Source organism: Lagopus leucura, unplaced genomic scaffold (assembly GCF_019238085.1).
Source record: "Lagopus leucura isolate 7727_CA_CO unplaced genomic scaffold, USGS_WTPT01 Super-Scaffold_100055, whole genome shotgun sequence".
Classification (NCBI taxonomy): Eukaryota; Metazoa; Chordata; class Aves; order Galliformes; family Phasianidae; genus Lagopus; species Lagopus leucura.
Genome location: NW_024962301.1, coordinates 1,385,398 through 1,412,229, shown reverse-complemented (window position 1 = coordinate 1,412,229; position 26,832 = coordinate 1,385,398). Strand labels below are relative to the sequence as shown.

Below are 26,832 nucleotides of genomic sequence, written 5' to 3'. Positions count from 1 at the left end.
CGCCATGGCGGCGGCGGCAGCGGCGGCGGCTCCGGGCCGCGCCGAGCCCAGCCTCAGAACGGCGTCCCCCTATTGGTTCCGAGCTCGGGTCGTCCCGCCCTCCGCCCCGAGGGTCGCGCAGCACTGAAGCCAATCAGAAGCGGGATGACGGGGAGAGGGGGAGAGAGGGACGTGCGGATTGGGCGAAACGGCCGCTCGTCAAGGGGAAGGAGCGGGGGTAGACAACAGGGCTTCGTGCACACACGTTGCGGCGCGCATGTGGCGCCCTCTTGCGGCTGGAGGAGCGTGCATCACCCTGCCGTCGTGAATGAGCTGAGCGCCGTCCCCGTCCTGCTGCTGCGGTGGCACTGCGGGGCCGTGGGGTGGGGGGCGCTGCCCGGTCCTGGCCCCGATGCAGGGGGGTCTCAGAGCCTCCACCTCGTGGGGATGCACTGTGGGGAAAGCAGGAGTGGGACGGCGTTGGGATAATGGGAATGGGACCAGTACTGAGATAACAGCAGCAGGACAGCGTTGGGATAATAGGAATGGGACAAGGACTGAGACAACGGTACAGGACTGAGATTGAAATAGTGGGATAGGACTGAGACCAGCATGGGGATAATGGGGCAGGATCAGAACCAGCACTGGGATAGTGGGATGGGCACTGAGACCAGCACTGGGGTCGTGGGACGGGAATAGGGACCATCACTGGGGTAATGGAATTGGAGAGGGTCACAGGGATTAGCATGGGAATAATGGGACGGGACCAGAACCACAGCTAGGATGGCAGGGTGGGAATGGGGATGCAGATTGGTACTGGGATAATGAAGGTAGGATTGGAACCAGGACTGCCATGGGGATAACGGTTACATGGGACAGTAACAACATAACAGGAGAGGACTGGAACCCGTATCAGGAAAATGGGATGAGGACTGAGACTGGCATAGGAATTATGGGATTGGAATAAAAGGTTTGGGCCCCTCTCCCAGGCCCCATCTCAGCACCACAGTGCCCCCGCACACCACAGAATGGGGCCTCTGTGCTGTGGGGTGGGTGAGGGCTGAATGGGACCATTCACAGTGCCACCCCCCCCCCTTCCAACCACCCCCACAGGGACCCTATGGCCGACAGCAACGCTGCAACCCCCTGGGGCCCCGGCAACGGCACCCAAGTGGGCATGGGGGGCTGGGGGCCACAAGGGGAGATATGGGGGGGGGGGGGGGGGAGGCTGTATGGACAGTCTGCGGGAGCGACGGGGGGTGTAGGAGTATGAAGGAAGCAAGGGGACTGGAAGGTACATGGGGAGGGAGCACGGTGGGTATTGAGGAAATGAGGGTGTCCGAGAGGGGTATGGGGAGCTATGGGGGGGTATGGAGGAGTCCAAGAGGACCCAAATTAGTAGAAGGCATGTGAGGAAATACGGAGGGTGTAAGGGGGGATCAGATGGGCATGGGGAATTAAGGGAGGGTCTGGGAGAGGTATGATGAGCTATGGGGGTTATGGGGGACAAAGGGAATCTGTGGATCTGTGGGATAGTATGAGAGTACCTGGGGGGCAGTGGGGGCATGGGGGTCTGTGGGGAATATGGGGAGCCCAAGGGAGCTATGGAGAAGATTGTGGGTGGGGGGACATGAGGAGCTTTGTGGGAGCACAGGGGGGACCAGGGGGCATGAGGGACTAAGACAAACATGGGAGGGAGTGAAAGGGGACCCTGGGGAGTGGGGGACCAGGGTAACAAGGCAGGGGGGCACAGGGATCTGAGGGAATCCCTTTAAGACCCCATCCCTGGTAATGCCCTGTGCCCAGCCCTGCCGCCCTGTGCTGAGGATCCACACCTTTGGAAAGGGGGAGCAGGCAATGAGGAGAGACCCCCACATCCCCCCCACCATGCGGGGCTGGCTGCACAAGCAGGTGGGGCTGAGGGGAACAGCGGGATGGGGGGGGGTGCGCGGTTGTAGGACCACAGGTGACTGGGGAGGGGGGATTCAGGGGGACTGTGAAGTAGGGTGTGCTGGGGGAAGGTTATGGGATTTGGGGGGGGGAGGGGGCCGGAAGGGCTCGTGGGGGGTCAGTGGGTGCTGGAGGTTAGGGGTAGGGTCTGGGTTTAGGGGATTCCTAATGGAGTTATGGAGTTTGGAGAAGTCTGGGGGGGTTATGGGTCTTGGAGATGTTTGGGAATGTTGGAGGGGTCTGGGGGGAAGTTGGAGAAGCTGGTGGGTTGTAGGTTTTGGGGGGATCCAAAGGGTTTGGGGCAGGTCTCAGGGGGCTCTGTGTTTGAGGTGCTGGCTCAGCCCCCTTTTTACCTCCCCAGGACAGCTCAGGGCTGAGGCTCTGGAAGCGGCGCTGGTTTGTGCTGGTTGATCTCTGCCTCTACTACTACAGGGGTGAGGCGAGGGGCAGGGGATGGGCCTGTGACAGGGGTCAGGGGCTTCTTGGGGCTCCCTGGGGCAGGTTCTGGGGGAACTCAGGGGGTCAGTGGAGCCCCTGCCATAGGACTGGAGCTCTGCAGGGTTCGGAGAGGTCCCTGGGGCTGCCCCCCTGAATCCTCCCCTGCCCTCAGACAGCAGCGAGCAGCGAGTACGGGGGGGGCTCCCCCTACCTGGCTACAGGATCCGCGTCCTGGCCCCCAACACTGGCAGCCCTCGCTTCCTCTTCACGGTCAGTCGGGGGGAGGAACTCCAAACAGGGGGCAACAACAGTTGCCGTTCTGCAGCCAAGGTTGGGACCCCAAAGCCCAGTTCCCCATGTGGGCCTTGGGGTGCTGTGGCTGAATAAGTGCTGGGGGGAGGAGAGGGGGGTCCAGGCCCATTGCTGGCTCATTGCTCCCCCAGGTCGAGCACCCCGGGATGCGGAGCTACGTGCTGGGGGCTGACAGCCCTGAGGAGCTGGGGGCCTGGATGTGCAGTTTGCGGCACTCTGCCTCACCCCTGGGGGGGTGAGCCCCAAACTGGGAGACATGGGGAGAGGGGGGGGCTATGGGGGCTCATGGAGAATATAGGGGCAACGTGGGGGAGGATATGGAGGGGCTATAGGGGGCATGGAAGGGGTAATGGTGGGCTATAGGGGGCTATGGGTCGTTATGGAGGGCTATGGGGCTTTAAGGGGGTCATGGGAAGCCATGGAGAAGTCATGGGTGGATACAAGGAGGCTATGTAGGGGTCGTGGAGGACAACGGGGGCATATGGAATAGATAAGGGAAGGTCACAGGAGGTCTTGAGGGCCTATAGAAGCCAAGGTGGGACTATGGAGGGTTACGGAGAGGCCACGTGGGGCTAAGGGGGGGCAATGAGGGGTTGTGGGGCACAAAATGGGGATTGTAGGGAGTGATGGAAGGAAGCGGGAGTCCATGGGGAGCTACGGGTGGGGGGGTCGCAGGGCTCCCACAGGCAGGGCTGGGGGCTATCAGTGCTTTAACCCCGCCCCCAGCCCGGCCCCGCCCCGCCCAGCGCTCCCGAGCACGCCCGCCCCAGAGGAAACCCCGCCCCACGGCCTGCAACAGTCCGTGGCAACGACCAATCAGCAGCTGACGCCGCCGGCCGCAGGAGGGCTTAGGGATGCAAAAGAAGGCACCGTAGCCAATCAAGAATCGGCTTTTCCAAGGGAGACCTCTGATTGGCTGCTGGCATCTGGAGGCACGGCCGCGCAGGCGGCAGCCAATGAGATCTCTCTGTGGCCGTGGGAACAAAGCATTGTGGGTAGCCGGGGGCTCGAGGACGGAAGAGAAGGCGTGGCCAACGGGTCGGCGCGGCAGCCAATCAGAATCACCCTGCTGCACGCCAGCTTTTGAGGGCGGGGCCAGCGCGGTGCCACGCCCGATGAGGGGCAGAGTCCGGTTGTGGGCGTGGCTATATTTAACCACGCCCCAAGGCGCCCCGCCCCGGGAAGATGGCGGCGGCGCTGGCAGGAGGCGGTGCGGTGCTGCTGCGGCGGCTGCAAGGTGGTGGCGGCTGCGGGGCCCTCGGCGGGGCGCGGTGAGCGGAGCCCGGCCCCTCCCTGCCCGCCCCGCGGCCCGGAGCCCCCATGGCCCATCATCTCCCCAGGCTTCATCATTCCCCTCAGGTCCCATCATTCCCCCGACGCCCCGTTTCTTTCCCAGGCCCATCTTTCCCCTCAGGCCCAGAAACCCGCAGCTCCCATCTCTTCCCCTTCAGCTCCTGTCTCCCCCCAGGCCGCATTTCCGCCCTTCCCTTGGTCCTCCTCTCAGCTCCCATCCCCCTCCCCTCAGCTCTCCTCGCCCCCCGGCACCCATCTTTCCCCTAGAAGGCCCCAACCCCCCTCCCCCAGTCTTTCCCCTCGGCCCTCATCTCCCCCTCCAGCATCCATCTCCCCTTATCTCAGCCCCATCTCCCCCAGTCTCAACCCCCTTATCTCCCACCCCATCTCCCCCCGCCGTGGTTCAGGGCCTGCTGTCACCCTGTGCCCTCGCTGAGCGTCCAGGGCCGCTGACCCCACGCCGTTAATACATTACCAGGCCCTGCCGCTCTGTGGGCAAAGGTCTGACCGAGTGCACTGCCTCTGTGTCATCTCTGTCACCCTACACCCTTGGGCAGGGCCACCGCGAAATGAATGAGACCTCTCCCTGGGGAGCACTGGGTGAGGGAGCACGCAGCCCTGGGGCTGGGTTGGGAATGGAACAAGATCCCTCCTCTGCTTCCCGCTTTCCCCCCACATCAGACCACAGCCATTGTGCCCAGCTGTATCCTCCCCCCCTCGATCCCCCCCCAAGCCCTGCTGACGGCGTGGTCCTGCAGGGCATACTCACAGGATGCTGAGGGCAGCTGGTTCCGCTCCCTGTTTGTGCACAAGGTGGATCCACGCAAGGATGCCCATTCCAATCTTCTGTCCAAGAAAGAGACCAGCAACCTCTACAAGATCCAGTGTGAGTGACACCACAGGCAGAGGGTGCACACCCCTCCCAGGCTCTTGCAGCTTGATAACGCAGCCGCTCATCCCGCTCTCTCTTGTGACATTGCATCTTGCCATCTTTCCCCCACAGTTCACAATGTGAAGCCAGAATGTCTGGATGCCTACAACAGCCTGACGTGAGCTGGGGGACTGCCCACTATCTCCCGGGGACTGGGAGGGGGTCAATTGGGGGTGTCAGGGGGATTTTGGAATCTCTTGTGCTGGGCTGAGAAGGCAAATGGGGATGTCGGGAGCATTCTGGGGTCAGAAACTCAGCACTTTTCTTGCTGAGAGAGACGCAGCTGCTGCTTGCCAGTTCCAGCTGCCCCCTTTCTCCCATCTGGGGCAGCCCAGGAGCACCCCATAAACCACCTCCTGTACCTCCTGCAGGGAGGAGGTGCTGCCCAAGCTTCACTCAGATGCCGATTACCCTTGTGACCTGGTTGGGAACTGGAATACGTGGTACGGGGAGCAGGACCAAGCAGGTGAGGGCTGCATTTCTGCAGGAGCAGACGACCCTGCATGGCCGTGACCCCGAGGGGATGTGGGGTGAATCCTGGTCATTCGGGAGGGGGGCTCCCTGGTGCTTTCCCCTCCTGCCAGACCTTACTGTCCCATCCCAGTGCACCTCTGGCGCTTCTCTGGTGGGTACCCAGCCCTCATGGACTGCATGAACAAGCTGAAGCAGAATAAGGTACCACTCACATTGGTGGCCAAATGGGGAGCCTTGTGGGGTGTCCACGCTCCCATCATCTTGCCCTGAGTCTCGGCTGTCCACAGGAGTACCTGGATTTCCGCAAGGAGAGGAGCCACATGCTGCTGTCCCGCAGGAACCAGCTGCTGCTGGAGTTCAGCTTTTGGAATGAGCCCCTGCCCCGCAAGGGGCCCAACATCTACGAGCTGAGGACCTACAAGCTCAAGGTGAGGCATGAAATGTTTCATCCCAGGCATGGCACTGGAACCCAGGGGATCCCAGAGCCCTGCTATACGTGCTGAGGTCTGCAAAGCAGCCTGTGGTCTGCAGGTGTTTGGGGTCACTTGCGCTCTGGCTGTGAGTTGGCCCTGGGCAGAGGGAGAAGGTGATACTTGGGGTGCAGCTGCCTTATCCTGTTGTTTATTTCCTCTGTTTGCAGCCAGGGACCATGATCGAGTGGGGCAATAACTGGTGAGTGGCTGCTTTATGCAACTGGTGTTCTGCATATGGCCAGGTGATGCTGGCCCTCAGACCCATTCTTGCATCCTTGTTCCTGTGGTGGTGGCACAGATGAAGCTTTGGCCGCTCTCAGCACAGGGACATAAGAGCTGAGCGCAGGGAGAGCTGTGCCAGCCCTGGTGTTTCTCTGCATCTCACCAGGGCTCGGGCCATAAAGTACCGCCAGGAGAATCAGGAGGCAGTGGGCGGCTTCTTCTCTCAGATCGGGGAGCTGTATGTCGTGCACCACCTCTGGGGTAAGCGTGTTCATCTCACCCACCCCACACTGGCACCCCACCACCTTGTGCACCCCAAACCCCATACACCATTCCCCAGGGGCTGCAGGGGAGGCGTTAGGAACAAGGTTTACCTCCTTGCAGCCTACAAGGACCTGCAGTCCCGTGAGGAGACAAGGAACGCGGCGTGGAGGAAGCGGGGCTGGGATGAGAATGTCTACTACACGGGTGAGCACAGGGGGCTGGGGCTGTCCCTGTCCCTGTGGCAGAGCTGCGAGGTGACCCCACCCCCGTTGTGTTTTGCAGTGCCGCTGATTCGGACAATGGAGTCCCGGATCATGATCCCCCTGAAGATCTCCCCGCTGCAGTGAACTGGGACACGTGCTGCCTGCCCCAGCTCTGCTGGGAAGTGCTGGGGGCGTCTTCTTCCATTTTGGGGTGTCTTGAGGGGGGTGGGGGGGGGGGAAGGGGTGAGAGCCCGACCCCCTGGGCTCAGCTGCCCCCTGTTTGTGGGGACCTGCAGGTGCCGCAGTGCACCCCGTGTTGCCATTGGCCCTCCATGCTGGGGGCAAACCCTCAGAAGCCCTCCTGAGAGGTGAGCTGGGGGCTGCTCATAATTACTGCTAACGAGCTGCTCGTCGGATGCCTGTCCCCGCCGGGCTGTGGGATATCACCAATTAAATATTTAATTGCCAGTGTCCGTGTCTGGGGAGAAGGGAGCACTGGGGACACGGGGACCCTCACGCATGAGGTGTCCTTATGCTGAGACCCTTGAGAGTGCCCTCTGCACCCTCGGTGTCCCTGATGCTATCGGGGAGCTCGCACCGCACCACCCAATGAGGCCATAGGCCACGCCCCCTTGTGCAAACCACGCCCATATTCTGACAGGCCACGCCCCCTTCGGGCGCAAGGCCACGCCCAGTGCAGTTGCAGTCAGGCCCTTCTGGCCACGGTCCTCCGAGAGCGGGCTGCCCGGCAGGGGGCGCTGGTCATCGCGTCTCTCCGGGCCGCGCTATGCTGCTCCGTGACGTCACTTCCGGGGGGAGCTGAGGCGGGTGGTGGGGTGAGCGCGGGGCTCCGCCGGAGCCCGTGGGGGTGTGAGAGGTGTTGGTTGGGCGGGGAGGGGACGGAGGGGTCACGGGGGGGAGCTGGGGGTAGGGAGCGGGGAGCTGGAGGCGAAGGGCCGGGACACGGTGCCCCTGAGGGGGTAGCAGGGCTGGAGGCCTCGCTTGGGCCTGGCTGAGGAGGAGCGGCCGAGCCTCCCGGAGCGCAGCCTTACCGCCCGTCCGCAGCCCTCGGCCGGCAGTGTCATGTCCTCGGACTCCAGCAAGAAGAGGAAGCCCAAAGTGATCCGAACGGATGGGGGCCCGCAGGAGGGCAAGCGGGGCAAAGCCGATGGCGAGCAGGTAAAGCGTGGCCGGGAATGGTGTGTGCTGAACGGTGCTGGGTCAGAGCCAACCCTCAGCACCTCGGAAACTGAACTGCCCCTCTCCCTTCTGACTCCTTGAGGACACACGGTGCTCAGGGAGGCAGCGAGCAGAAGGCTGGAAGGGCCCTCGGTGTTCCTGGGTTACCTCAGGATGCTCACATGAGGCTCAGGGCCAAAGTTCTGTCAGCATCTGTCAGCGGGGCTTCTTCTGTGCTGTAACCTCGGCACACTGCAGCAGCACAGCACCCTTTCAGCTCACATTAACTACATTGACAGGCAGCCTGTGTTTTCCAGTGTCTGTGTCCTGGATTGGTTACTGAGTTGTCATTCAACGTACGAAATCTCAAGCCAATGCAGCAAAGAATTGAGCCCAGCCATGTGTTTCCCACTGCCCTTTTTTGCAAACATGTAAGAGCCAGCAGTGCAGGTACTTTTGCCCTTTGCAGGATGCTCGGTACTACAGTGAGGAGTGTGAGGTTGATCTCCGGGACCCCATCAAGGACTATGAACTCTACAAAGAGACGTGCCAGGAGCTTCAGAGGCTCATGGCAGAAATCCAGGAGTTGAAGAGCAGAGGCGTCAAGGACAATGTAAGGAGAACCTTGAGTGCTTAGTTTTCTGTTATTTTTCAGGGAATCTGAAAGGAGCAGAAGCCGTGCCGTGTTCTGGGGAAAATTAGGCAAATGGAGCAGTCTGTGTTAAATAAAATTACGTATGATGAAGCTGAGGCGTGTGGTCTTTGGCTGAGCGATCTTTGCTCAGAATTACTGACCTCTGAGGCATGGCTGGGGAGTGTGCTGATGAGCTGGGACTCGGGGGCAGAACTGAGCTCCTGTGGATACCAGAAAGCCCTCTGGTTGTGTCCAGCAACGTGAGGCTCCCCAGGAACCCCAGTAACATCAGCATTGCCCTGCAGAGGAGCACAGAGCCCCGCTCGTCTCGGTGCTCGAAGAAAGGGCTGCAGCAGGGGCTCTGTGGTGAGCCTGAGCTGCTTCACACATTTCCCTCCTGCCTCTCAGGCCTCTGAGATAGACGAGCGACGCGTTCAGAGCTGCGTGCACTTCATGACCCTGAAGAAGCTCAATCGGCTGGCTCACATTCGGCTGAAGAAGGGCCGAGATCAGACCCATGAGGTACGGAGTGGGCGGCGAGCGCAGGACAGGGGGTTCTGAGGAGCAGAGATGCTGCAGTTTCTGCTCCCTGTGCGTGCATGTGCAGATCCAAACCACGGCCCGGTGGTGCTTTCTGTGCTGGAGTTTTGCTAGGAGGCTTTTCTGCAGGAAGGCAGAGGCTGTAGTTGCAATGGCTTGCAAAAGAGGGCCGTCTTCTCCTGTCAGGTAATGGTGAGTCAGATGGTCTTGAGCCTGGTGAGCTGCAAGCCTGAGAAACATCTGCTGATTGGCCTCAGAATTCTTAGCCATGCTTCTGGAAGATTTTTTCTGCTATATTTGAGCAATGTTTATTTTAATTATATTACTGAGGATACAGGAACAGAACGGGATCTGACCCACGTGCCTTAGCAGGTCTGCCTTGTTTCTGTCCCAGGCTGCCTTCCTAGAAGGCACCAGGATCAATGCAATGCGATGAATGTTTGCTTTCTCACTCCCTGAAAATGTCTTTTTTCCTTTTGAGTTTTCGCACTCCCCAAAACCTGCGTGGTAACAGTCTTTGCAGCACTGGGGTTGCCACAAGTGCATCCTCTCTGCATGTGTCCCTTCCTGCTGTGCTCACTGACTGTGTCTGTGTTTTAGGCAAAGCAGAAGGTTGATGCCTATCACCTCCAGCTCCAGAATTTGCTTTATGAGGTGATGCACCTGCAGAAAGAGATCACCAAATGCCTGGAGTTCAAGTGAGTTTGACTGGGGAGGAGGAGGAGTGGCTGTGTGCGTTTGCCACCCTTCCCTGATCCAGTTGTTCTGTCTCTGCAGATCGAAGCATGAGGAGATCGAACTGGTGAGCTTGGAGGAGTTTTACAGCGAGGCTCCCACTGAAATCAGCCGACCTGACATCACCCTGACTGAGCCCCACCAGCAGACCCTTGCCCGCCTGGACTGGGAACTGGAGCAGCGTAAGAGGTGGGTCCATTCTGCATCATTCATTGCTCTCTGAGCTGCAGGACAGTGCTCCCTGCACACAGCCCAGCCTGCACAGCCTCTCGGCGAAGCAAACAGCAAAGGTAAAGGTTTTTACAGCGTTACAAAATCCTCCCTGTGGAGGAAGTGGCAGATTTATTGTGTGACTATGCCCTTGTTATGAAGGTTCACCCCTTGCATTATGACAACAAAGGCATTTTAGCCGTCCCAGGGAATCCACACGTGCCCACTCCTTGAGGCAGTGCCCATCAGTGCTGGCTCTTAAGCATCAACAGGAGAAAACTAATTTTGTAGCTCGTTTCTGGCGTGACCACTGTGTGCTCAGAGGGAATGAGGCGCCCATCCAGCGTGGCGGTGATATTGAAGGATGGGCAGTTATGCACTTGGGCCCAGAGCCCTGTTCTGCAAGATGTGCCACGTAGGGCAAAGCAGTGGCTGTTCTGTCTGCTGTGCTGTGATGTGAGGAACGAGTTTAAGTGGCTCGGTTTGTCTGCTTGTGGCACCATCCCAGTGCAGGATCTGACCCCCAGCGTCCCTCCCCTGACGTGGCCAGACAAGGAGATTCACCCCTTGTGAAAACCAGACGTACCATAATTCTTCGTGACATCCAGCAGGTGTTTCAGAAGATCAGTCTAAGCTGCCAGCAGATGCTGTGGGAACAGCACAGCTCAGAATAGCTGTGCTGGTAACCAATAAGAGGTGCTGCAGAAGCTTGCAGAGGACTGCTCAACCTGGAGATTTAAGGTTCTCATTAGTGCTGCTTGTTCATTGCAAGCTGTGTGAAAGGTGAAGAAGAATTCAGTTGAGCATGCCCCACGTTGCACAGCAAAACACTGGGAAACTTTGTAGTTTCCAGTCTTCGTCCCACCGTGTTTAGGAGCACCGCGTTTCGTCACTGTGGTGGGAAATTGTCTTTTCAGCTGCCCCAGGAGTGCAGCGGGCACTTTGCAGTGCTCACAGGGCTGTTAGCTTCCCTCCACAGTGGTCGCGTTGCTGTTCCCAGCTCTGCCACTAAGCGGTGTGTTGGATTTGTCTGGGCTCAGTTCAGAAGTTGCCTCGTGAGCGGTGCGAGGGCTCTGCTCCTCTCTCTGGCTCCATCGCAGGGAGCTCAGCAGCGGTGTCTGAAAGCTGCACTTCAGACCTGCTGTGTGTAGGAAGCTGTTGTGCTGAGCCAGCACAGGAGCATTTGCTGTGTTGTGTTCTCAACCAGTGGGAAGCAGGGGCTGAAGAGGGGAGCATGTGAGCTCCATAGCAGGATTCCTTCTCTTGTGTCAGGTGCTTCCCAGGCGGTGTGCCCGAAAGCTCTGCTTTCTCTGTGCAGCTCTGCTATGTGAGAGGTGGCAGTGAACAGCAGTGAGGAGGCTGTGTGTGTTCTCCCTCAACAGAAGTGTAACCAGAGCTCAGAGAGTCATGGTGAATTTGCATTTTCCTTGTCTGTCTAGCCAGATGAGGAGGAGCACTTGTTAGTGTGCTAAGCCTCGACTCAGGAGTTTATCTCAGTTGTAGCTGGAGTGACACAAAGTGGAGAAGCCTTCTTTGGAGCTTAGTAGGGTCCAGAGGATCCCAGTTGTGTCCTGTCAGCAGAGCTGCTTTGGGAGCAGATCTGCTGAGGGAAGCTCTGCTGCCCTTCCTCCAGGTACAACGCAAAGCTGAGCTTCCATTTCCTCTCCCTTGTTTAGAGTTCTTGACAGCCTCCACCCGTCCTTGGCATTGAGAGCACTTTGTGTGTCGCTGCGTCAGCCCTGACTTCCTGCAGGGACTTCTGTTAGGTCAGGAAAGCTGAGGCTGATGACCCAAGCTGGCCCTGCAGGCTGTGGCACTGTGCTCTATGCTGCTAACCCAATTCCCACCCTTAGACTGGCAGAGAGGTACAAGGAATGCCAGACCATCAAGGAGAAGATCCTGAAGGAGATTGAAGTGAAAAAGGAGTATCTGAGCAGCCTCCAGCCTCGCCTCAACAGCATTATGCAGGTACTTGCTGAGCCCTGCGGGAAAGGAAAAGGCCTTGGGAGCAAGTTGGTGTGCCCCAGGGGTTGTGTTGGTTAGGGACAGCATCTGGGGCCCTTTCCTTTCCAGTCAGCATGGCTTGAATCCCAATCTGAAAGTGCAGGATCCCAGCAGAGCAAGCAGAAGTGTCAGAGCTGCTCCCTGCCTGGTTGGGTTTCCTCCACAGCCTCCTTGTTTATGCGGCAATTCCTGCAGATGAAGAGTTCATTAAATGGGCCTTTCCCCAGAGAGCAGCGTGCAGCTCCAGCCCCTTGTGATCACCTTGGGAGGGGAGAAAAGGAGGAGGAACTGGGTTATTTTCAAACCCAAAAGTTTTCCTGCATGCTGTGCTGTGGGTTTGCTGTGGCCATCCCTGCATTTCACACTGCACAGCTGTGTGGCCGCTTCCAATCTCCCACTTGCCTTGGGGTGCAGGGGGGGGGTTGAGTGGGAATCGATGCTGTCCCTAGCCCTGAATGCTGTCCCTACTGTTCCTCCAGGCCTCCCTGCCTGTCCAGGAGTACCTCTTCATGCCTTTCGACCAGGCACACAAGCAGTACGAGACAGCCCGGCACCTGCCGCCGCCCCTCTACGTTCTTTTTGTTCAAGCCAGTGCCTATGGTCAGGCCTGCGGTGAGCACGAGGGTCCTCAGGATTGCTGTGGGGGGTGGAGGGGCACGCTCCCCTCGTGGGCCAGATTTCACTGTGCCTGCAGAAAGCTGCCCTGGGGAGAATTGGTTGGCGTGGTTCATCCTGTCTGCTCTGCTGCCGCGTTCTGCTGAGCCCGGAGCAGCAGGGTGGCACCAAAGCCAGCACACTGAGGCAGCAGCATTTGAAACCTTGTTTGCTCAGCTTCCTTTGCTGGAAGAACTGCTTGGAAAGCTGGCTTCCCACCTCAGCATCGAGGTTGATGTGGATGGCTGCTTGCCTTTAGAGAGCTGCTGAGTGTGGGATGGATGCCAGGTTGTGCTGCCCATGGGTGGTGGTGGACACATGGGGTCTCTGCTGCCTCTGCAGGGGCAGTGACCCACAGCTCGCCTGAAAGCATCCCCCCCTCTTGACCAGCTTTGTGTTTTGAGTTCTGTGGGAGGTGCTCTGTGCAGCAGCTCCTCTCAGTCAGGATGTCCCAGCAGGGTTCAGGATCCCTCTGGCTGTCTGTATCTGTGGAGTTACATGAGAGCTGCAGTCTCACTGCTCAGCAGGAACAAGATTTCTTGCCCTAAACAGCTCCCTGTGCATGGTGCCTACAACCCTGACAGCTCCTTGCTTTTTCTTCGTGCTAGATGGACTTGGTTCTTGATATAAAAAAAATTGTGATATTGATGGCTTCCAGCAGCAGTCCTTAAGAACGCAGTGCTTTGCCTGCTCAGACCCCATCCTAGCAGGAGATCCAGCCCCACGTTAGCCTTGCAGGGCCCTATTGACAGCTCCTCTTCCTGCTGACCATTTGTTACAGCTTTATGGGGCTCTGCCTTGTGCAGCCACAGAGCAGGAGCTTCTTGGGGCAGGGCTGCAGCCTGACCTTCTTTCTGTAGGCTTAATAAACACCATATGGACATGTGCTTTTGGGGTTGTAGCCCACCAAGCTCCAACCTTGGCAGCTTGCACCATAACCTTTACTGTTTTTCCCACACAGGAGTGGGATCCGTGGCTTTATTTTCATGTCTCTTCCACAGACAAGAAGCTTGTTGTGGCCATTGAAGGCAGCGTAGAGGAAGCCAAAGCCTTGTACAAGCCACCTGAGGACTCGCAGGGTGAGTAGGGTGGTGTTGCTGCAGCCAGAGGGATTGTGTTCTGGGTATGTGATTAAAAACCCTGGGAGCTGATCACCCTCATCCCGTAATCATTCCTGAGAGGTGTTTGTGGCCCCTTGTTACAGTGACTGCTAGTACTGAGGGAATGTTCTTGAGCAGGATGTCGTGTCCCCGTTGGCCTGCATCCTGCTTTGTCCCTGCTCTAGCAATTTGGGTAACCTGGGGTTGCTGTGGTCTCAGAGAGAGGGCTTGGTGGCCCTGCTGGTGTGGGGAAACCCCCTCACCATGGGATTTGCTTCTCTCTTTGCATAGATGATGAGAGCGATTCTGACATGGAGGAGGAACAGACCACGGTAAGGAATAATGTTCTCCCCTTCTGGGGCCTCTCCCAGCACAGTGTGGTGTGGGCAAATTCATTTGCACCTGTGAGCTGGAAGCTGCTGGGGCTACTGGGCCTGAACGGGTCTGTGGACTCATCTTTGGACACTGCCAGTGTGTGTGGAGGTGTGCTGGCCTTAAATCTGTCTGTGTTCAAGGAGGAAGAACTGGCCTCAGCTGGGCACTCTGTGTTGACTGGGAGGAAAGAGGCTGCATTTCCAATTTCTGTCCTGAGCACAGGAGAGCAGGAGTACAAACCTGCCCTGCTCACATCCCATCCGCAGCGGTGTCCGCCCTGCAGCTCTCCTGCAGGAGCTGCTCCACTTTGTATAAATAGTTTCCAGCTGAGAAGACTGGAGTCCAGCAGGGATAGAATGGGACTCAGAGTGGTGGGCAGGGAAGGAAAGAGCAGCAAAAGAGGAGGAGAGGCCGAGGAGTGCTGGTCCAGGGCTGACAGTGCTGTTCTGCTCCCCCCAGAAGCGGCGCAGGCCCACCCTGGGTGTGCAGCTGGATGACAAACGCAAGGAGATGCTGAAGCGGCACCCGCTGTCTGTCACCATCGACCTGAAGTGCAAAGGTAAACTGGTGCTGGTGGCCCTGGGCACAGAGGGGTGCGAGAGCAGGTCAAGGAGCAACCTGCCACAGCTCAGTGCTGGAAGGGTCCTGACAGGTCTGCAGAGAGCAGCTGTTCCTTGCTGTCTTAGCAGGGCAGCAGCAGAATGTGTGTCCCTTCCTACAGGAAGCTCTGAGTACCGAGTGCTCCAAGCCAGAGCATGAAGCAATATTTCTCTTTCTTTCTGGCACAGATGAGAATGTGCTTCACCTGACCTTCTACTACTTGATGAACCTCAACATCATGACTGTGAAGACCAAGGTGACCACTGCTGCTGAGCTGGCGACTGCCATCAGTGCTGGGTGAGCAGAGCCCCGGGCTGTGTGTGGGTCCTGTGCTGTGCCCAGAGCTTGTCACAGTCACCCTGCCCTGATGTCCTGCCCAGCTCTGCTCATGAGCACAGCGATGCAGCACCAGAGGTGTGGTGGCGATGTCCCTCTGCTGAGCTGTAGGCTAACAGCCTTCTGTGCCCTGTGAGTCCCAGCTCTGTGAGAGCTGTGGGTGAGGTTTTATCCTCAGTCCCTCTCTCCTCCTTACCTGGGGCATCACTGATATCTTTGTGCAGTTGTAGGGTCTGATTCCTGCTAGAATGGTAAGGAGGCCCTAAAGAGCCTCTGCACTTCTGTGTGAGGAGTGCTTTCACCTTGCAGATCTATCCTGCCCTGACAGTGTCCTCCCTGTCAGCAGCAGCATGGCCTTTCTGGGAGTCCTGCCAAGCTGCTGCAGCTGCCAGCATCCTCCTCCTCTTCATCTGCCCCATCCCCCATGGCAAAACGGGGCAGGCTGGGAACCTCTTAGAGCTGGAGGGGAACCTCTCCTCCTTGTTGCCTTTGGTTGGCATCTTGCAGCCAAACTGCTTTCCTTCCTCCTGCAGCCGTTACCTGGCAGCTCCTTTCAGCTGGTTGATCCACAGGTCACCTTGCACTCAGTACCAGAGATGCAGCTTCCTTTCCGTGGGCTCCCCAGGGACTGCTTAAGCCCGATCTGTGTGAGGACTGGCTGCAGTGGCAGCTTTGGGAGCTTGCCCAGGGAGCTCAGGTCAGCTGCAAGCTCTCCTAGGCTGGAAGGTGGCTGAGGAAGAGGGAGGCAGGAGAAGGTGGCATGAAATACCCAAAAACAGACGCTGCCTCCCAGGCTGTTCCCATGAGGCCTCCCAGTCCTCCTGGGTTCTTTTTCCCCATATGTACCCACACCCCTCCATGCCAGGCCTTCCTGCTGGGATGAATCATGTAGAGGAGTCTCCTTAGCCCTGACTCGTTCCCTGGTGAGACCCCTGCAGGCAGGGTCCTTGCTTAGGAGACGCTGTGGTAGCAGGATGTCTCTTGAGTCTCCTGTGACCCAGCCTAGATGCTCTACAGCCCTTTATGCTTCCTAGGGCTTGTGAGTGTGGTCAGACGTGAAGAAATGTATTCTTTTTTAGCAGAGGGATTTTACTTCAGCTTGTTGGCTGGCATGCCATGCAGACCATGCCCTCTGCATGCTATGATTTCTGCTTTTTCCATACCCAGATTGCCATCAGTAGGTTTCAGAGTTTGTGCAGCGTGCCTCTGAGCAGCTCCTGGGAACTCAAAGAGATGGTGCACTGTGATTTCCAGTTTCTTTACAACCAGGGAGGAGACAGATTTTCAAGAGCAGAACTATGGGAAGACCACTCTGTGTGTCATGAAACCCAGCTTGGGGGTCATCCATCCCCAGTCTCTGGGCTCGTAGCCTGTTAGCAGGTGCCCCAGAAAGATGTGAGGCCTGGGCTGCTGCATGATTCCTCTCTTCCTTCTCCTGCCAGCGACTTGCTCTCCCCAGACTCCCTCCTGAGCTGCCTGTACCCGGGAGACCATGGGAAGAAAACCCCCAATCCAGCCAACCAGTTCCAGTTTGACAAAGTGGGGTGAGTGGACCTCGTGCAGCCGGTGTCCTGCTAGTTGGCATTGGCTCGGGGTGGAAGAAGATGATGCCTGCTCCCTCACGGAGGAGGAAGTGCTCTGTGTGACCTTTCCTCTTTGTTCTTCAGCATCCTGACCTTGAGTGACTACGTGACAGAGCTGGGGCATCCCTATGTGTGGGTGCAGAAGCTGGGTGGCCTGCATTTCCCCAAGGATCAGCCTCAGGCACGTCTCACCCCTTCCCTCCCCTCCCCTCCCTGCCAGGACATCGGGCTGAGCTGGCAGGGCTCTGGGGAGGCTTTGGGGACACTGGTGTCCCCTCCCTGGCAGGGTGCTGATGCTCTCTCCTCCCACAGCACACTGTCACTGCAGACAACTCGCTGAGCGCGAGCCACATGGAGATGACCATGAAGCTGCTGAGGACGAGGCTGCAATCCCGCCTGGCTCTCCACAAGCAGTTTGCTTCTCTTGGTGAGTGCCTGGGGAGGCTGTGCAGTGGCTGGATCTTCTTGCACAGGAATGGTGCCTAACCTGTGTCACTCTGAAGGGCTTTTATGGGTCTGGACTGCCACTGTCCCTCTGCTCTGTGGTGTCAGGGCTCTGAGGTTGCCATGTTCGTGGTGGGAGAAGGTGGCTGTGCCCCTCTCGATGCCCAGCATCCCTTTGGAGCCAGCCATCCTGGCTCTGGGAGTTTATTCAGGCTGTGGTGATAGGAAAACAGCGTGCCCAAGCACCCCTGGAGCAGACCAGGCACGTGCTGTGAGGTCCTGAGCGCCAGCAGAACTGCATTTGAGGCTGCTGCTGCTTTCTGGGTGCCTGGTGAAGTTGTCAGAAGGATAAAGAATGTCCCCAGGTCCCAGTACTGCTGTCACCCGTGGGGCAGGCAGAGAGCTCATCCCCAGCCTGCCCCGCTCAGCCTTGTGCTTGCTTCCAGAGCATGGCGTGGTGCCGGTGTCCAGCGAGTGCCAGCATCTCTTCCCTACCAAGATCGTGTCCCGCCTGGTGAGGTGGGCTGCCATCCCCTTCGAGGATTACACGGTAGGTGCTGAGTGGGAGCCTGGATCCCCTCCAGCTCCCGTGCTGTGCCTTGCAGCCAGCAGCTGCTCACTCCCTGTCATCTCCCCTTGCAGGAGCTGCCCTACACTAAAGACGTGGTGGAGGCTGGGCTGGCTGAAGACACCCATCTCTATTACATGGCCCTGATAGAGAGGGGAACAGGTCGGTGTGTTTCCTTCCCCCGGCGATGGCAAATAGCAGCTGCCTGAGTCCTCCACACGAGGGAGGCTCTGTGGGCCGTCATCGATGTTTCTTCCTCGCCTCGCTCAGCCAAGCTCCAGGTCGCTGTGGTCCTTAATCCCGGTTACTCCGCGCTGCCACCCATCTTCAGCCTCTGCCTGAACTGGAAAGGAGAGCGAACCGGCAGCAACGATGACAACATTCGGGTAAGCGATCGGGGCAGCTCCCAGTGCTCCTGTCCCCTTGGTAAGGGTTAGACTGCTGGCTGGGAAGAACAGAAAACCAAACTTGCAACGCATCTGCATCTGCCAGGCTATGGAGAGCGAAGTCAACGTGTGCTACAAGGAGCTGTGGGGGCCCAAACCGGGCTACCAGCTCCTCACCAACCAGCTGCAGCGCCTCTGCATGGTGCTGGACGTCTACCTGGAGACGGAGCCCCACGACACCACTGTGGAGGGGCCCAAGGAGTTCCCCCAGGAGAAGATGTGCCTGCGCCTGGTCAGGTGAGAGCCTGGGGCTGTGCTGTCCCTGCAGGCAGTGAGCAGAGGGGGCTGAGATGCTGGTAGGGACCCTGCTGGCAGGCATTGCTGTCCAGGCACGTGGTGACAGAAAGGCCTGTGAGGGTCAGCCCTGCACAGTTGAGCTGCACCCCGGGACCTGTCCCTTTCTGTGAGTGTGCTGAGCTTACCAGCACGTCGGGCCTGCTGGGATGGGAGCAGACCCCCGTGGGCCAACCTGTCCCTCCTCTTCTCTTCTAGGGGCCCCATGCGCTTGAAGCCGTTCAAGTTCAACTACCCTCAGGGATTCTTCAGCCACCGCTGAGTCCTGCTGGGCTCCCCTGCCTGGGCATTGCTTTGGGACCTAGCCTCATCCTGTCTGCAATGTTCCCTTCCCGTCATTTCAGTTTCTTTTATGATGTTTTGGGTCTCATTTGAGGTTTTGTAACTGAAGGGATTAAATGCTGAATTGGAAGAAGTGTGTGTGTGTGCAGATGGCTGCGGTGTGGGGACCTTGATCCTGGTGGTGGATCCCTTCCCTTCTGAGCTCTTCCGTGCTTCTGTGTCCCATGGGGGCTGGAACCAAGCCCTGCCTCCCCATTTGGGCCCTGCCTGCCTTCTTTCCTCCCTCCCACTGCAGGTCCTCGGTAACAGGAACTGAGCTGGCTAAAAATAGTCCTTCCTGCACTGCAGCCCCAGCTGCCAGCTGACTCGGCACAAACCCCAGAGCACAGCGGCAGCTTGGAGCTCTGGGCTGGGCTGTGCCCCCCTCCATCCCGCACAGCTCCCCGCTGCAGCTCCTGTCAGAGCCGGGGCTCTGGGCTTCAACACTGGGGGCGCTTGGTGCCAAAGTGACTCTCTGGGAAAGGAAGGCTGGTGGAGCCTTTTCCCCTCCCCTGGAGGCACTACAGGTGTGGTGCTGCAGTGCAGGGCTGTGCTGCAGCACTTGGCTTAATCCGGGCGCTGGCAGTCCTTGGGGAGCTGCCATTTAAAAAGAGAAGGAATTCAAAAATTGCCTTGGTGGACTGTGGTGAGGACTGGCCCTGTTTCCATCCCTTGAGCTGGGCCTGCAGCCCTTCATGCCCGCCCGTGAGCTTTCCCTGCTGCAGGCAGGAAGGTGGAGGACTGCCCCATGCTTTGAAAAGCCCGTGTCACCCTCTGTGTGTCCCAGCCCTGTGTGACAGTGCCCAGCAGCCCTGGCACAAGCCTTCCCTGCATCCCTTCACCTCCTCCCCTGGGCCGAGCAATGACAGTGAGAGCTGGTGTGTCTCTGTAAGCACTTTATTTGGTTATTGCACATAAGCAATTGACAGTGGGCTCGAGTTTCCTAGTGCACGTCGTATTTCCGTGGGCATTCCTGCAGTTCCTAACCTCTTCCCCGAAGCCAGCTACAGCTGGGGCTGCTACCCAGAGGGCCACTCGTCACCCCAGCGAGGGAAGGACTCTGCCAGCCAGCCCACGGCACACCTCCCAAGCAGCTAGAGCTCTGAGTTGCACTTGTCCATCGATTGCACATACAATAAATAAATGCACTTATTGGAGAAGGGCAGTCGGTTCCCCCGGGGTCTGTTTTCCTCGTTAGAACTCAAGTGTTAAATGTGGCGCTCTGCATGGATCACATTCTGCTACTGAAGCGATCGGAACATACCACTGGCGTGGGGCAGCGAGGGGCTGTGTCTCTCACAAACATATTGCTAAGGTAAGGCCTGGCTGGGGGGGACCCCGGGTGGGGACCGTCCCCGTCTCACCCTTCGGAGGGGAGCGGAGCAGCTCCAGCTCCCGGAGGAGCTCCGCTCATTTCTTTCCTGCAGCGGGTGCCGGCTCTGGGGCTTTGCCCTCCTTGCTGGGGGGCTTCTCAGCTTTGGGGGGCTCTTTACTGGCTTTGGAGTCGTCTTTGGGTTTTGATTTGGGGTCTTCCACCTTCTTTGGTTCCTCCACCGTTTTCTTTGGTTCCTCCGCCTTTTCCTCAGCCTTAGGCTTCTCTGGCTCCTTCACAGCTGCTTTGCCAGCCTCCTGCTGAGGCTTTGGTTGAGCATCCTTCTCAGCTTTCCCTTCTTCTGCAGGTTTGGAGGCAGCCTTGGTCTCCTTCACCTGTGTGGCAGGAGGCCCGGCAGCTGCCTTCTCTTTGGGCTTCTCCTCTGCCTTGGCTGGAGCATCCTTCTTGGGAGCCTCATCCTTCCTGCCCTCTGCTGCAGGCTTGGGGGAAGCCTTCTCCTCCTTTGGCTGCTCTTCCTTTGCAGGGGCCTTGGGCTCCTTTGGAGGGGAGGGGACAGGCTCCTTGGCTGGGGCCACTTCCTTCTGCGGGGACTTGGCTTCCTCCTTCAGTGGAGATTTGGCTTTTTCTGGGGACTTTACAGTCGAGGTCTTGGCCTCCTCCTTTGAGGGAGACACGGGTTTCTCTGGGGATTTGGCAGCTGGGGTCTTGGCCTCCTCTTTTGAGGGGGGTGTGGGTTTCTCTGGGGACTTGACTGCTGGGGTCTTGGTTTCCTCCTTTGAAGGGGTTGCAGGCTTTTCCGGAGACTTGACAGCCAGGGACTTGGCCTCCTCTTTTGAGGGGGTTGCAGGTTTCTCTGGGGACTTGACAGCTGGGCTCTTCGCCTCCTCCTTTAAGGGGGTTGGTGGCTTTTCTGGGGATTTAACAGATGGAGGCTTGATCTCCTCCTTTGTAGGGCTCGGTGGCTTTTCTGGGGACTTCACAGTTGGAGTCTTTGCCTCCTCTTTTAAGGGTGTTGCAGGTTTTTCTGGGGATTTGGCAGGTGGGCTCTTGGCCTCCTCTTTTGAGGGCACTGGGGGTTTTTCTGGGGATTTGACAGCTGGGGTCGTGGGTTTCTCTGGGGACTTGACAGGTGGGCTCTTGGCCTCCTCCTTTGAGGGGCTTGAAGGCTTTTCAGGGGACTTGACTGCTGGGGACTTGGCTTCCTCCTTTGTAGGGGACTCAGGTTTCTCTGGGGATTTGGCCTTATCTTTTGCAGGAGACTTGGCTTCTTCTTCATCCTCTGGTTTAGCTTTCTCCTCTTCCTTCTCCTCTTCAGCTTTCTCCTCTTCAGCTTCTTTCTCAGCCTCCTCCTCCTCAGTCACCTCCTCAGTCACTTGGATTTCCTCTGTCTGCTCCTCCACAATCACTGTCTCCTTCTCAGATTTCTCCACCACCTTGATTTTCTCCTCACTCTTTACCTTGATGTTGGTGGCGATGCTGGGAGCCTTGGGGATCACTTCAGGGTAGGAGACCATTCCAAAGCCGGTCTCAATCCTATACTCCTCCCCTTCCAAGAGCTTTCTGCCAGGAGAAGACCAGAACAGGGCCATCAGCAGCTGCACCCACACCACGCAGCAACCTCTCCCTCCCTTCATCTGCATGCCATCACCCCGTGAAGGCTTCCTCACCCTTCCCTCCACAATCCCTTCGCTGGTATTGGAGGACTTACTGCTGTCTTACTAAGAAGGACTCCAGGTGCTAGCAAGGGCCTTCAAGAAATGTTCTCACGGATGCCAGCACTGGGGACTAGCCAAGACATGCACCCCCATTCCCTTTGCCAACCCCATACCTATAGGCAGCAATTTCAATGTCCAGGGCCATTTTGACGTTGAGCAGATCCTGGTATTCGCGGAGCTGAGCTGCCATCTCCCACTTGGTGTTTCTCAGCTCATTGTCAAGCTGCTGGATGGTTTCCTGCAACAGACAGAGTCACTTGGTGCCATGCAGGGAGCAAAGGGGGGAAAATGCTGGGGCTCTTTCAAGTTTGTCCTTGAGGGAACCCCAGAGCCTTGCACCACTCCAAGGAGAGCTGCAGTACTGTCAGTTGGCTTTTCTCGGGCAGGGGCAGCCAGGGGCAATGTATCTAGACTACTTGGTCTGCTGGTCACTGCAGTCATCCTACCCATCCTGAGGCTGATGGGGTTGGAACATCTCCCTGGAGACAGGGTTTTAGTCTATAGCTACCACAGGGTACAGAAATCTGAGCTGCTGTTCCCAGTGCTGCGACATGACATGGTCTGAACCCTGGTCACTATTCAATGGCATTTGTGATCAATGTCATGGGCAGCAGACACAAGGGACAGTTCCATTGCAGGTGCCAGACACAGCAGCCTGGATGCAGCCTTGGCTCTGGCTGTCTGAACATCAGGAGCTGGGGAGAGCTCAAATGTACTTGCTGCTGACATCAGCATCCCCGAGGCCACAGCCCCAGCACTGCTCTTCCCTGACAGCTGGATGCTCCCTCTGCACCAAGTGACAGATCTGGGACTCTGCCCACTGCGCCACGCTACCTGATAGGAGAGGACATCTGCATGATGGCGTTCCTCCGAGTCCTGCCTCTGCCTCTCCAGGGACTCCTGTGTCCCTTTGAGGGCTTCGAGCTCAGTGGTCTTGGACTGGAGCTGACGGCGGTACTCAGAGATCTCCTCCTGAGCCACGCGCATGGCGTCTGTGTTCACCTTGGCAACTTCAGAGAGCTTGTCCAGCCTCACTGTAGCAAGGGAAAGGAAAAGCTGCAGGGACGGAGGGAGACTGCAGCCTCCCTTTTATGGGGGACGGCAAATCCTTTAATACCACCACTTCCCTGTGTGTGTGCCCTCTGCAGAGCGAACCCTGCAGGGTGTCCATTCCCAGGCATGTGAAGACACCAGAGCAGGACAGGCTGGGCACTGCTTTTCTTCATCATGGGCTTCTTGCAGCGAGAACAATTTCCCTGTTCCCTTGAGCTCCTGCCACCATCTTTTGCATCATCCTGCTCCCCTCCCCAGCACACCTCCTCACCGTGCCAGATACACCACCCAGAAGGGCAGTGGCGGGAAAGGATGAAGCAGAGATTGCCACAAGGGCTTTAGGGGACGGGGGGAGGTGGAACGCAGTGCCCCCCGCCCCGCAGAGCGCCGCGCTCGTGGCCACGGCGCTGCCGCTGTCCGCGGTGCTGAAGTGCCGCTGTCCGCGGTGCTGAAGCGTAGCTGCGCCGCTTCCCAGGCGCTGGTGCCGGGGCGATGGCAGCACGCCGACGTGCGCCGACCCCCGGGGTGTCGCCCCCCTCTTCCTCCCCCGGTACCGTAGTGCCCCTCCGAACAGCGCATGAGACACGCCCTATCCCCCCCGCAGGGGATGCGGCACCCTCTCCCTTCGCTATGCTGCAATCCCCGCAACACTTTTGGCCCCGCTCCAGCGGGACTCCCTGCAGCATCGGGGGGTGTCGGGAAAACCACCTCGCTGCCCTCCCCCCAGAAATCCGCGGGGGTGGTGGTGCGTGCGGCGCCCCTCCAAACGGGCGGGTTGGGGTTACCCTCCCGCCCTCCCGGAGCTCAGTGTACACGCCTGGGCGGGGGCACCGGCCGTAACGCCCACCCGCAGCCCCGCAGGGTTCCCTCCAGGGGAAAAGAAGAACGACGGATCCCCTTCTCCCCGGGATGTGCCCGCGGAGCATGCAGCGGGCTGGGTTATCACTCACCGCGGAACCACTCCTCGGCCTGCAGAGTGCTGCGTGCCGCCGTGCCCTCCAGCTGCTCCCGCAGGTCGCGCAGCGCTGCGGTGACCCCGGGCCGCAGCGAGGCGGGGGGCTCAGCGGGCAGCTCGGCACGGGCACCGCGCAGCAGCGCGCCCACCTCGTCCTGGTGCTGTTTCCGCAGCAGCTCCGCTTCCTCCCGCAGCGCTCGGGCTCGCTCCGCCAGAGGCCCCCGGGCCCTTTCCTCCTGCGCAGAGCGCTGGGCCAGCCCGCGGGCCGCCGCCTCCAGCTCGGCGCGCTGTCGCGCCTCCTCCTCCAGCCTGCCCCTCAGCGCGGCCACGTCCTCTGCCAGGCGGGCCCTCTCCAGCCGCAGCTGCCCCTTCTCGGCCCCCAGGCGCACCAGGGCCCCCCGCATGTCGCGCAGCTCCCGGGCGTACAGCTCGCCCATGGCCGAGCGCCCCGCCTGCTGCTGCCGCAGCGCCGCCGCCTCTGCCGCCAGCGCCCGGTTCTGCTGCTCCAGCGCCCGCACCCGCTCGATATAACCGGCGAAGCGGTCGTTGAGGACCTGCAGCAGCTCCTTCTCGTTACGCGCCCGCGGTTCGCCGTTCAGCGAGTCCAGGCTCTCGGTGGAGGAAGCGGCCGCGCTTCCCCCGCCGCCGCCCCGCGCTCGCCCCGCCGGGCCCGGGGGTCCCGACCATGAGTGGAAGCCGCTGGAAGAGGTGGCGGAGCGCGGAGCGAGGCGAGAGGGCTCCTTGCGGAGCCCCCCCGGGGGGACCAGCAACGCCTCCAGCACCAGGCTCATGGTGGCCCCCGCCCTCACTGCGGCACCGCTGCCGCCGCCGCCTGCTTTATAGGGCCGTCGGGGCTGCCCCGCCTCTCCGCCGGCACGGGGACGGGGACGGGCACCGGCAGAGGCACCGCCCCGAGCCGCCGCCGCAGCCCCGAGGGCGTGGTGGGGGGGGGTTCCGGGGAGCGGCCTTCGGGTTGGAAGTGGGGAGCCCGGGGAAACGATGGGAATCCTACGGGAGGGAGTGGGGCCGCCCCACAGGAGCATAGGCTCCTACGAGGCTTCATCTCTACTGCAGGTAGGGGTCGAGAACTTTTGGTGCTGGAGGATCTGCACTGCGATGGGGTCCCCATGTTTTGGGACAGGACCCTGGGCAGCACTGTGGGGTGTGGGGTGCATGGGGTTGTCCTCGGGTGAGCAGGGGGCTAGGAACCAGGATAGAAGCCCATCACCCTGCTCCTGCTTGTGTGAGGCAACTGGCACGTGGGGCATCCATTGCTGGAGTCCGTGGAACACCCAGCGTTGGCATCCGTGGTGCACCCAAAGCCAGCATCCATCGAGCTCACAACACCAGTGCCCAGTGTCAGCACCCAGTGTTGGCATCCAAATGTACCCAACGTCGGCACCCAACGTCTGCATTCACAGAGCACCCAATATCTGCATTCACGGAGCACCCAACCCGTGGAGCACCCAGCGTTGGCATCCACATGCACCTAACGCTAGCACCCGCTGCCTGAACTACCTGAGATCTGTACCCAAAGAGCACCTAACATCTGCACTCATGGGGGGCCCAATGTCTGCACCCGTACGGAGCACCAATGCTGGCATCCATGTGCACCCGGTGCCACCCCTCGTGGGCACCCAGCCGGAACACACGCTTGGACCCCAGCAGGCAGAACCCACGGGGCGCCCACACAACCAGCGCCCACGGACCGCTCGACCTGGTGCCTCGCCGTCCCCTCGGCCAATCAGCACTCTCCGATCACCCCATCTCTGCGTCTCATGGCCAGCTGGCCAATCAGCGCAGCAGCATCCCAGCCAATCAGCACCCTGCCGGGGGGTCCCTGGGGGTGGGCTGGTGGAGGGGCCGCAGCCCCATTGCGCGCTGGGACGCTGAATGACATCCCGCTCTGCTGCACGCTGGGATGCGGGGTCCCCGTGTGCTGACCTTGACAGCCCGCTGTCCTGCGCATCCCATCCTCCCGACTCATCACTTTTTTTTCCGTTTTGTTTTTTGCTTTTTTCCCCCCCCCACACTGCGTGGTGGCGAGGATTGGAGCGTTGGCGCACGGAGCTGCTGCAGTGCCGGGCAGCAGTGGGATGCAGCCCTGCAGCCAAATCCGCGGGGCCGCTCTGGAATGGCCACGCAGCCGTCACTGCGCCGAAGGGCTGTGATGTGGCCCCAGTGCTGCTGGGGACACGGGGGCAGTGGATTCAGAAGGATGACACAGCGTGTGCTCCTGCACTCCAGCATTGTGTCTCTCTGTCCCACGTCCCCCATCCACGTCCCCCTGCCCTCTGCCTTTTCCCTTCTGCTGTCGCCAAGCTCTGCCCCACCCCATCTCCCCCACATAGCCTCCCCATCTCCTGTTGCCACTCCCTGCCCCATCCCTTGTTTCAACCCGTGTCCCTTTCCTGTCCTATCCCGTGTCCCTGTGCTTTGTCCCCATCTCCTGTCCTGTGCCCTTTCCCAGTCCGGTCCCTTCCCTTGTCCCACTGCCTCTCCTACCCCTGAACCCTCTCCCCACCCTCTGCCTCCCCCATCCCATCCCTATCTCCTGCTCATACCCCATTTCCCCACTCCTGTCCCCATCTGTCCCCACGTCCTATGCCATCCCCTGCCCCCATCCCGTCCTACCTCATCCCCCATTTCCCCTCTCCCCATCCCATGCCCCCTGTCCCACTCCTGTCCCCACTCCCCTATCTTAACCCCACTCCTTATCCCCCCATTCCCAACAGCTATCCCATCTCCCACCCCCACACCCTTTTCCCATCCCCATTCCTTCCTTTACCCCACCTCGTGTCCCCATCCCCTGTCCGCCAGCCATTTCCCATCTCTTGTCCCTTCTCCCACATTACACCCCTCCTCAGTCCCCAGTCCCAATATTACTCCGTATCTGCAAGCCCCATCCCATGCCCTCACCCCATCCCCATCCCTTGCCCCCATCCCCTATCCCCATCCCATGTCCCCATCCCCATCCCCCTGTCCCATACCCCTATCCCATACCCCCATCCCCATGCCCTCTATCCCCATCCCATGCTCCCATTCCCACACCCCTATCCCCATTCCCACACCCCTATCCCCATCCCATCTCCCCATCCCCGTGTCCCCACGCGCTGTTCCTGCTCCATTCCCTCACTTGCCCCCGCCCCCTTCTCTAAGCCCCGCCCACACACCCCACCCTCTCCCCAAATCCCCGCCCCGGAAGTGCTCACTT

General features: G+C 59.4%; 4 protein-coding genes across 9 annotated transcripts; 3 read left to right on the top strand and 1 right to left on the bottom strand.

Moving 5' to 3' along the window:
- The first annotated feature begins 1,077 nt into the window (after positions 1-1,077).
- On the top strand, positions 1,078-3,868 carry LOC122188132 (pleckstrin homology domain-containing family A member 4-like). Of its 5 annotated transcripts, none has more exons than XM_042886202.1 (6): positions 1,078-1,150; positions 1,786-1,890; positions 2,291-2,363; positions 2,544-2,637; positions 2,811-2,914; positions 3,426-3,868. In XM_042886202.1, the coding sequence occupies exons 1-6, from the start codon at positions 1,100-1,102 to the stop codon at positions 3,764-3,766; spliced, it is 768 nt and encodes a 255-aa protein (XP_042742136.1). In that variant the 5' UTR covers positions 1,078-1,099; the 3' UTR covers positions 3,767-3,868. The 5 variants fall into 5 exon arrangements, with proteins under 5 accessions (XP_042742136.1, XP_042742134.1, XP_042742138.1 ...); XM_042886200.1 differs by having other exon boundaries at positions 2,540-2,637; positions 3,406-3,868; XM_042886204.1 differs by having other exon boundaries at positions 2,540-2,637; positions 3,426-3,621.
- On the top strand, positions 3,782-7,007 carry NIPSNAP1 (nipsnap homolog 1). Of its 2 annotated transcripts, XM_042886199.1 has the most exons (10): positions 3,782-3,950; positions 4,731-4,858; positions 4,976-5,021; positions 5,275-5,369; positions 5,508-5,578; positions 5,665-5,805; positions 6,018-6,049; positions 6,239-6,333; positions 6,457-6,540; positions 6,619-7,007. In XM_042886199.1, exons 1-10 carry the CDS (start codon positions 3,865-3,867, stop codon positions 6,681-6,683), a joined length of 843 nt encoding a protein of 280 aa, XP_042742133.1. In that variant the 5' UTR covers positions 3,782-3,864; the 3' UTR covers positions 6,684-7,007. The 2 variants fall into 2 exon arrangements, with proteins under 2 accessions (XP_042742133.1, XP_042742132.1); XM_042886198.1 differs by lacking the exon at positions 3,782-3,950 and having other exon boundaries at positions 4,421-4,858.
- A 302-nt stretch (positions 7,008-7,309) lies between these two features.
- Positions 7,310-18,653, top strand: THOC5 (THO complex 5). Its single transcript, XM_042886196.1, has 20 exons — positions 7,310-7,375; positions 7,605-7,718; positions 8,188-8,331; positions 8,761-8,874; positions 9,493-9,590; positions 9,670-9,816; positions 11,691-11,805; positions 12,321-12,453; positions 13,497-13,574; positions 13,887-13,927; positions 14,430-14,529; positions 14,759-14,867; positions 16,349-16,450; positions 16,574-16,670; positions 16,802-16,916; positions 17,380-17,483; positions 17,576-17,663; positions 17,772-17,887; positions 17,994-18,184; positions 18,440-18,653. Exons 2-20 carry the CDS (start codon positions 7,623-7,625, stop codon positions 18,501-18,503), a joined length of 2,052 nt encoding a protein of 683 aa, XP_042742130.1. The 5' UTR covers positions 7,310-7,375; positions 7,605-7,622; the 3' UTR covers positions 18,504-18,653.
- Positions 18,654-19,443: 790 nt separating this feature from the next.
- Positions 19,444-24,409, bottom strand: NEFH (neurofilament heavy chain). The gene is made up of 4 exons (XM_042886205.1): positions 23,614-24,409; positions 22,445-22,644; positions 21,724-21,848; positions 19,444-21,455 (listed from the first exon to the last, which is right to left on the bottom strand). The coding sequence occupies exons 1-4, from the start codon at positions 24,407-24,409 to the stop codon at positions 19,973-19,975; spliced, it is 2,604 nt and encodes an 867-aa protein (XP_042742139.1). The 3' UTR covers positions 19,444-19,972.
- Between the last annotated feature and the right edge of the window lie 2,423 nt (positions 24,410-26,832).

What these genes read in the sequence shown, in the direction of transcription:
- LOC122188132 (XM_042886200.1), top strand. Translation starts at nt 1,100, where the DNA reads ATGGCCGACAGCAACGCTGCAACCCCCTGGGGCCCCGGCAACGGCACC. An exon ending in GCCCTCGCTTCCTCTTCACG is followed by an intron (nt 2,638 to 2,810) that starts GTCAGTCGGGGG and finishes TTGCTCCCCCAG; the next exon opens with GTCGAGCACCCCGGGATGCG. An exon ending in TCTGCCTCACCCCTGGGGGG is followed by an intron (nt 2,915 to 3,405) that starts GTGAGCCCCAAA and finishes CCCCGCCCCCAG; the next exon opens with CCCGGCCCCGCCCCGCCCAG.
- NIPSNAP1 (XM_042886198.1), top strand. Translation starts at nt 4,546, where the DNA reads ATGAGACCTCTCCCTGGGGAGCACTGGGTGAGGGAGCACGCAGCCCTG. An exon ending in CGGGGAGCAGGACCAAGCAG is followed by an intron (nt 5,370 to 5,507) that starts GTGAGGGCTGCA and finishes GTCCCATCCCAG; the next exon opens with TGCACCTCTGGCGCTTCTCT. An exon ending in TGAGAATGTCTACTACACGG is followed by an intron (nt 6,541 to 6,618) that starts GTGAGCACAGGG and finishes TGTGTTTTGCAG; the next exon opens with TGCCGCTGATTCGGACAATG.
- THOC5 (XM_042886196.1), top strand. Translation starts at nt 7,623, where the DNA reads ATGTCCTCGGACTCCAGCAAGAAGAGGAAGCCCAAAGTGATCCGAACG. An exon ending in GCAAAGCCGATGGCGAGCAG is followed by an intron (nt 7,719 to 8,187) that starts GTAAAGCGTGGC and finishes TGCCCTTTGCAG; the next exon opens with GATGCTCGGTACTACAGTGA. An exon ending in GAACTGGAGCAGCGTAAGAG is followed by an intron (nt 9,817 to 11,690) that starts GTGGGTCCATTC and finishes TCCCACCCTTAG; the next exon opens with ACTGGCAGAGAGGTACAAGG.
- NEFH (XM_042886205.1), bottom strand. Translation starts at nt 24,409, where the DNA reads ATGAGCCTGGTGCTGGAGGCGTTGCTGGTCCCCCCGGGGGGGCTCCGC. An exon ending in CAGATGTCCTCTCCTATCAG is followed by an intron (nt 21,849 to 22,444) that starts GTAGCGTGGCGC and finishes TGTCTGTTGCAG; the next exon opens with GAAACCATCCAGCAGCTTGA. An exon ending in ATTGAAATTGCTGCCTATAG is followed by an intron (nt 21,456 to 21,723) that starts GTATGGGGTTGG and finishes TTCTCCTGGCAG; the next exon opens with AAAGCTCTTGGAAGGGGAGG.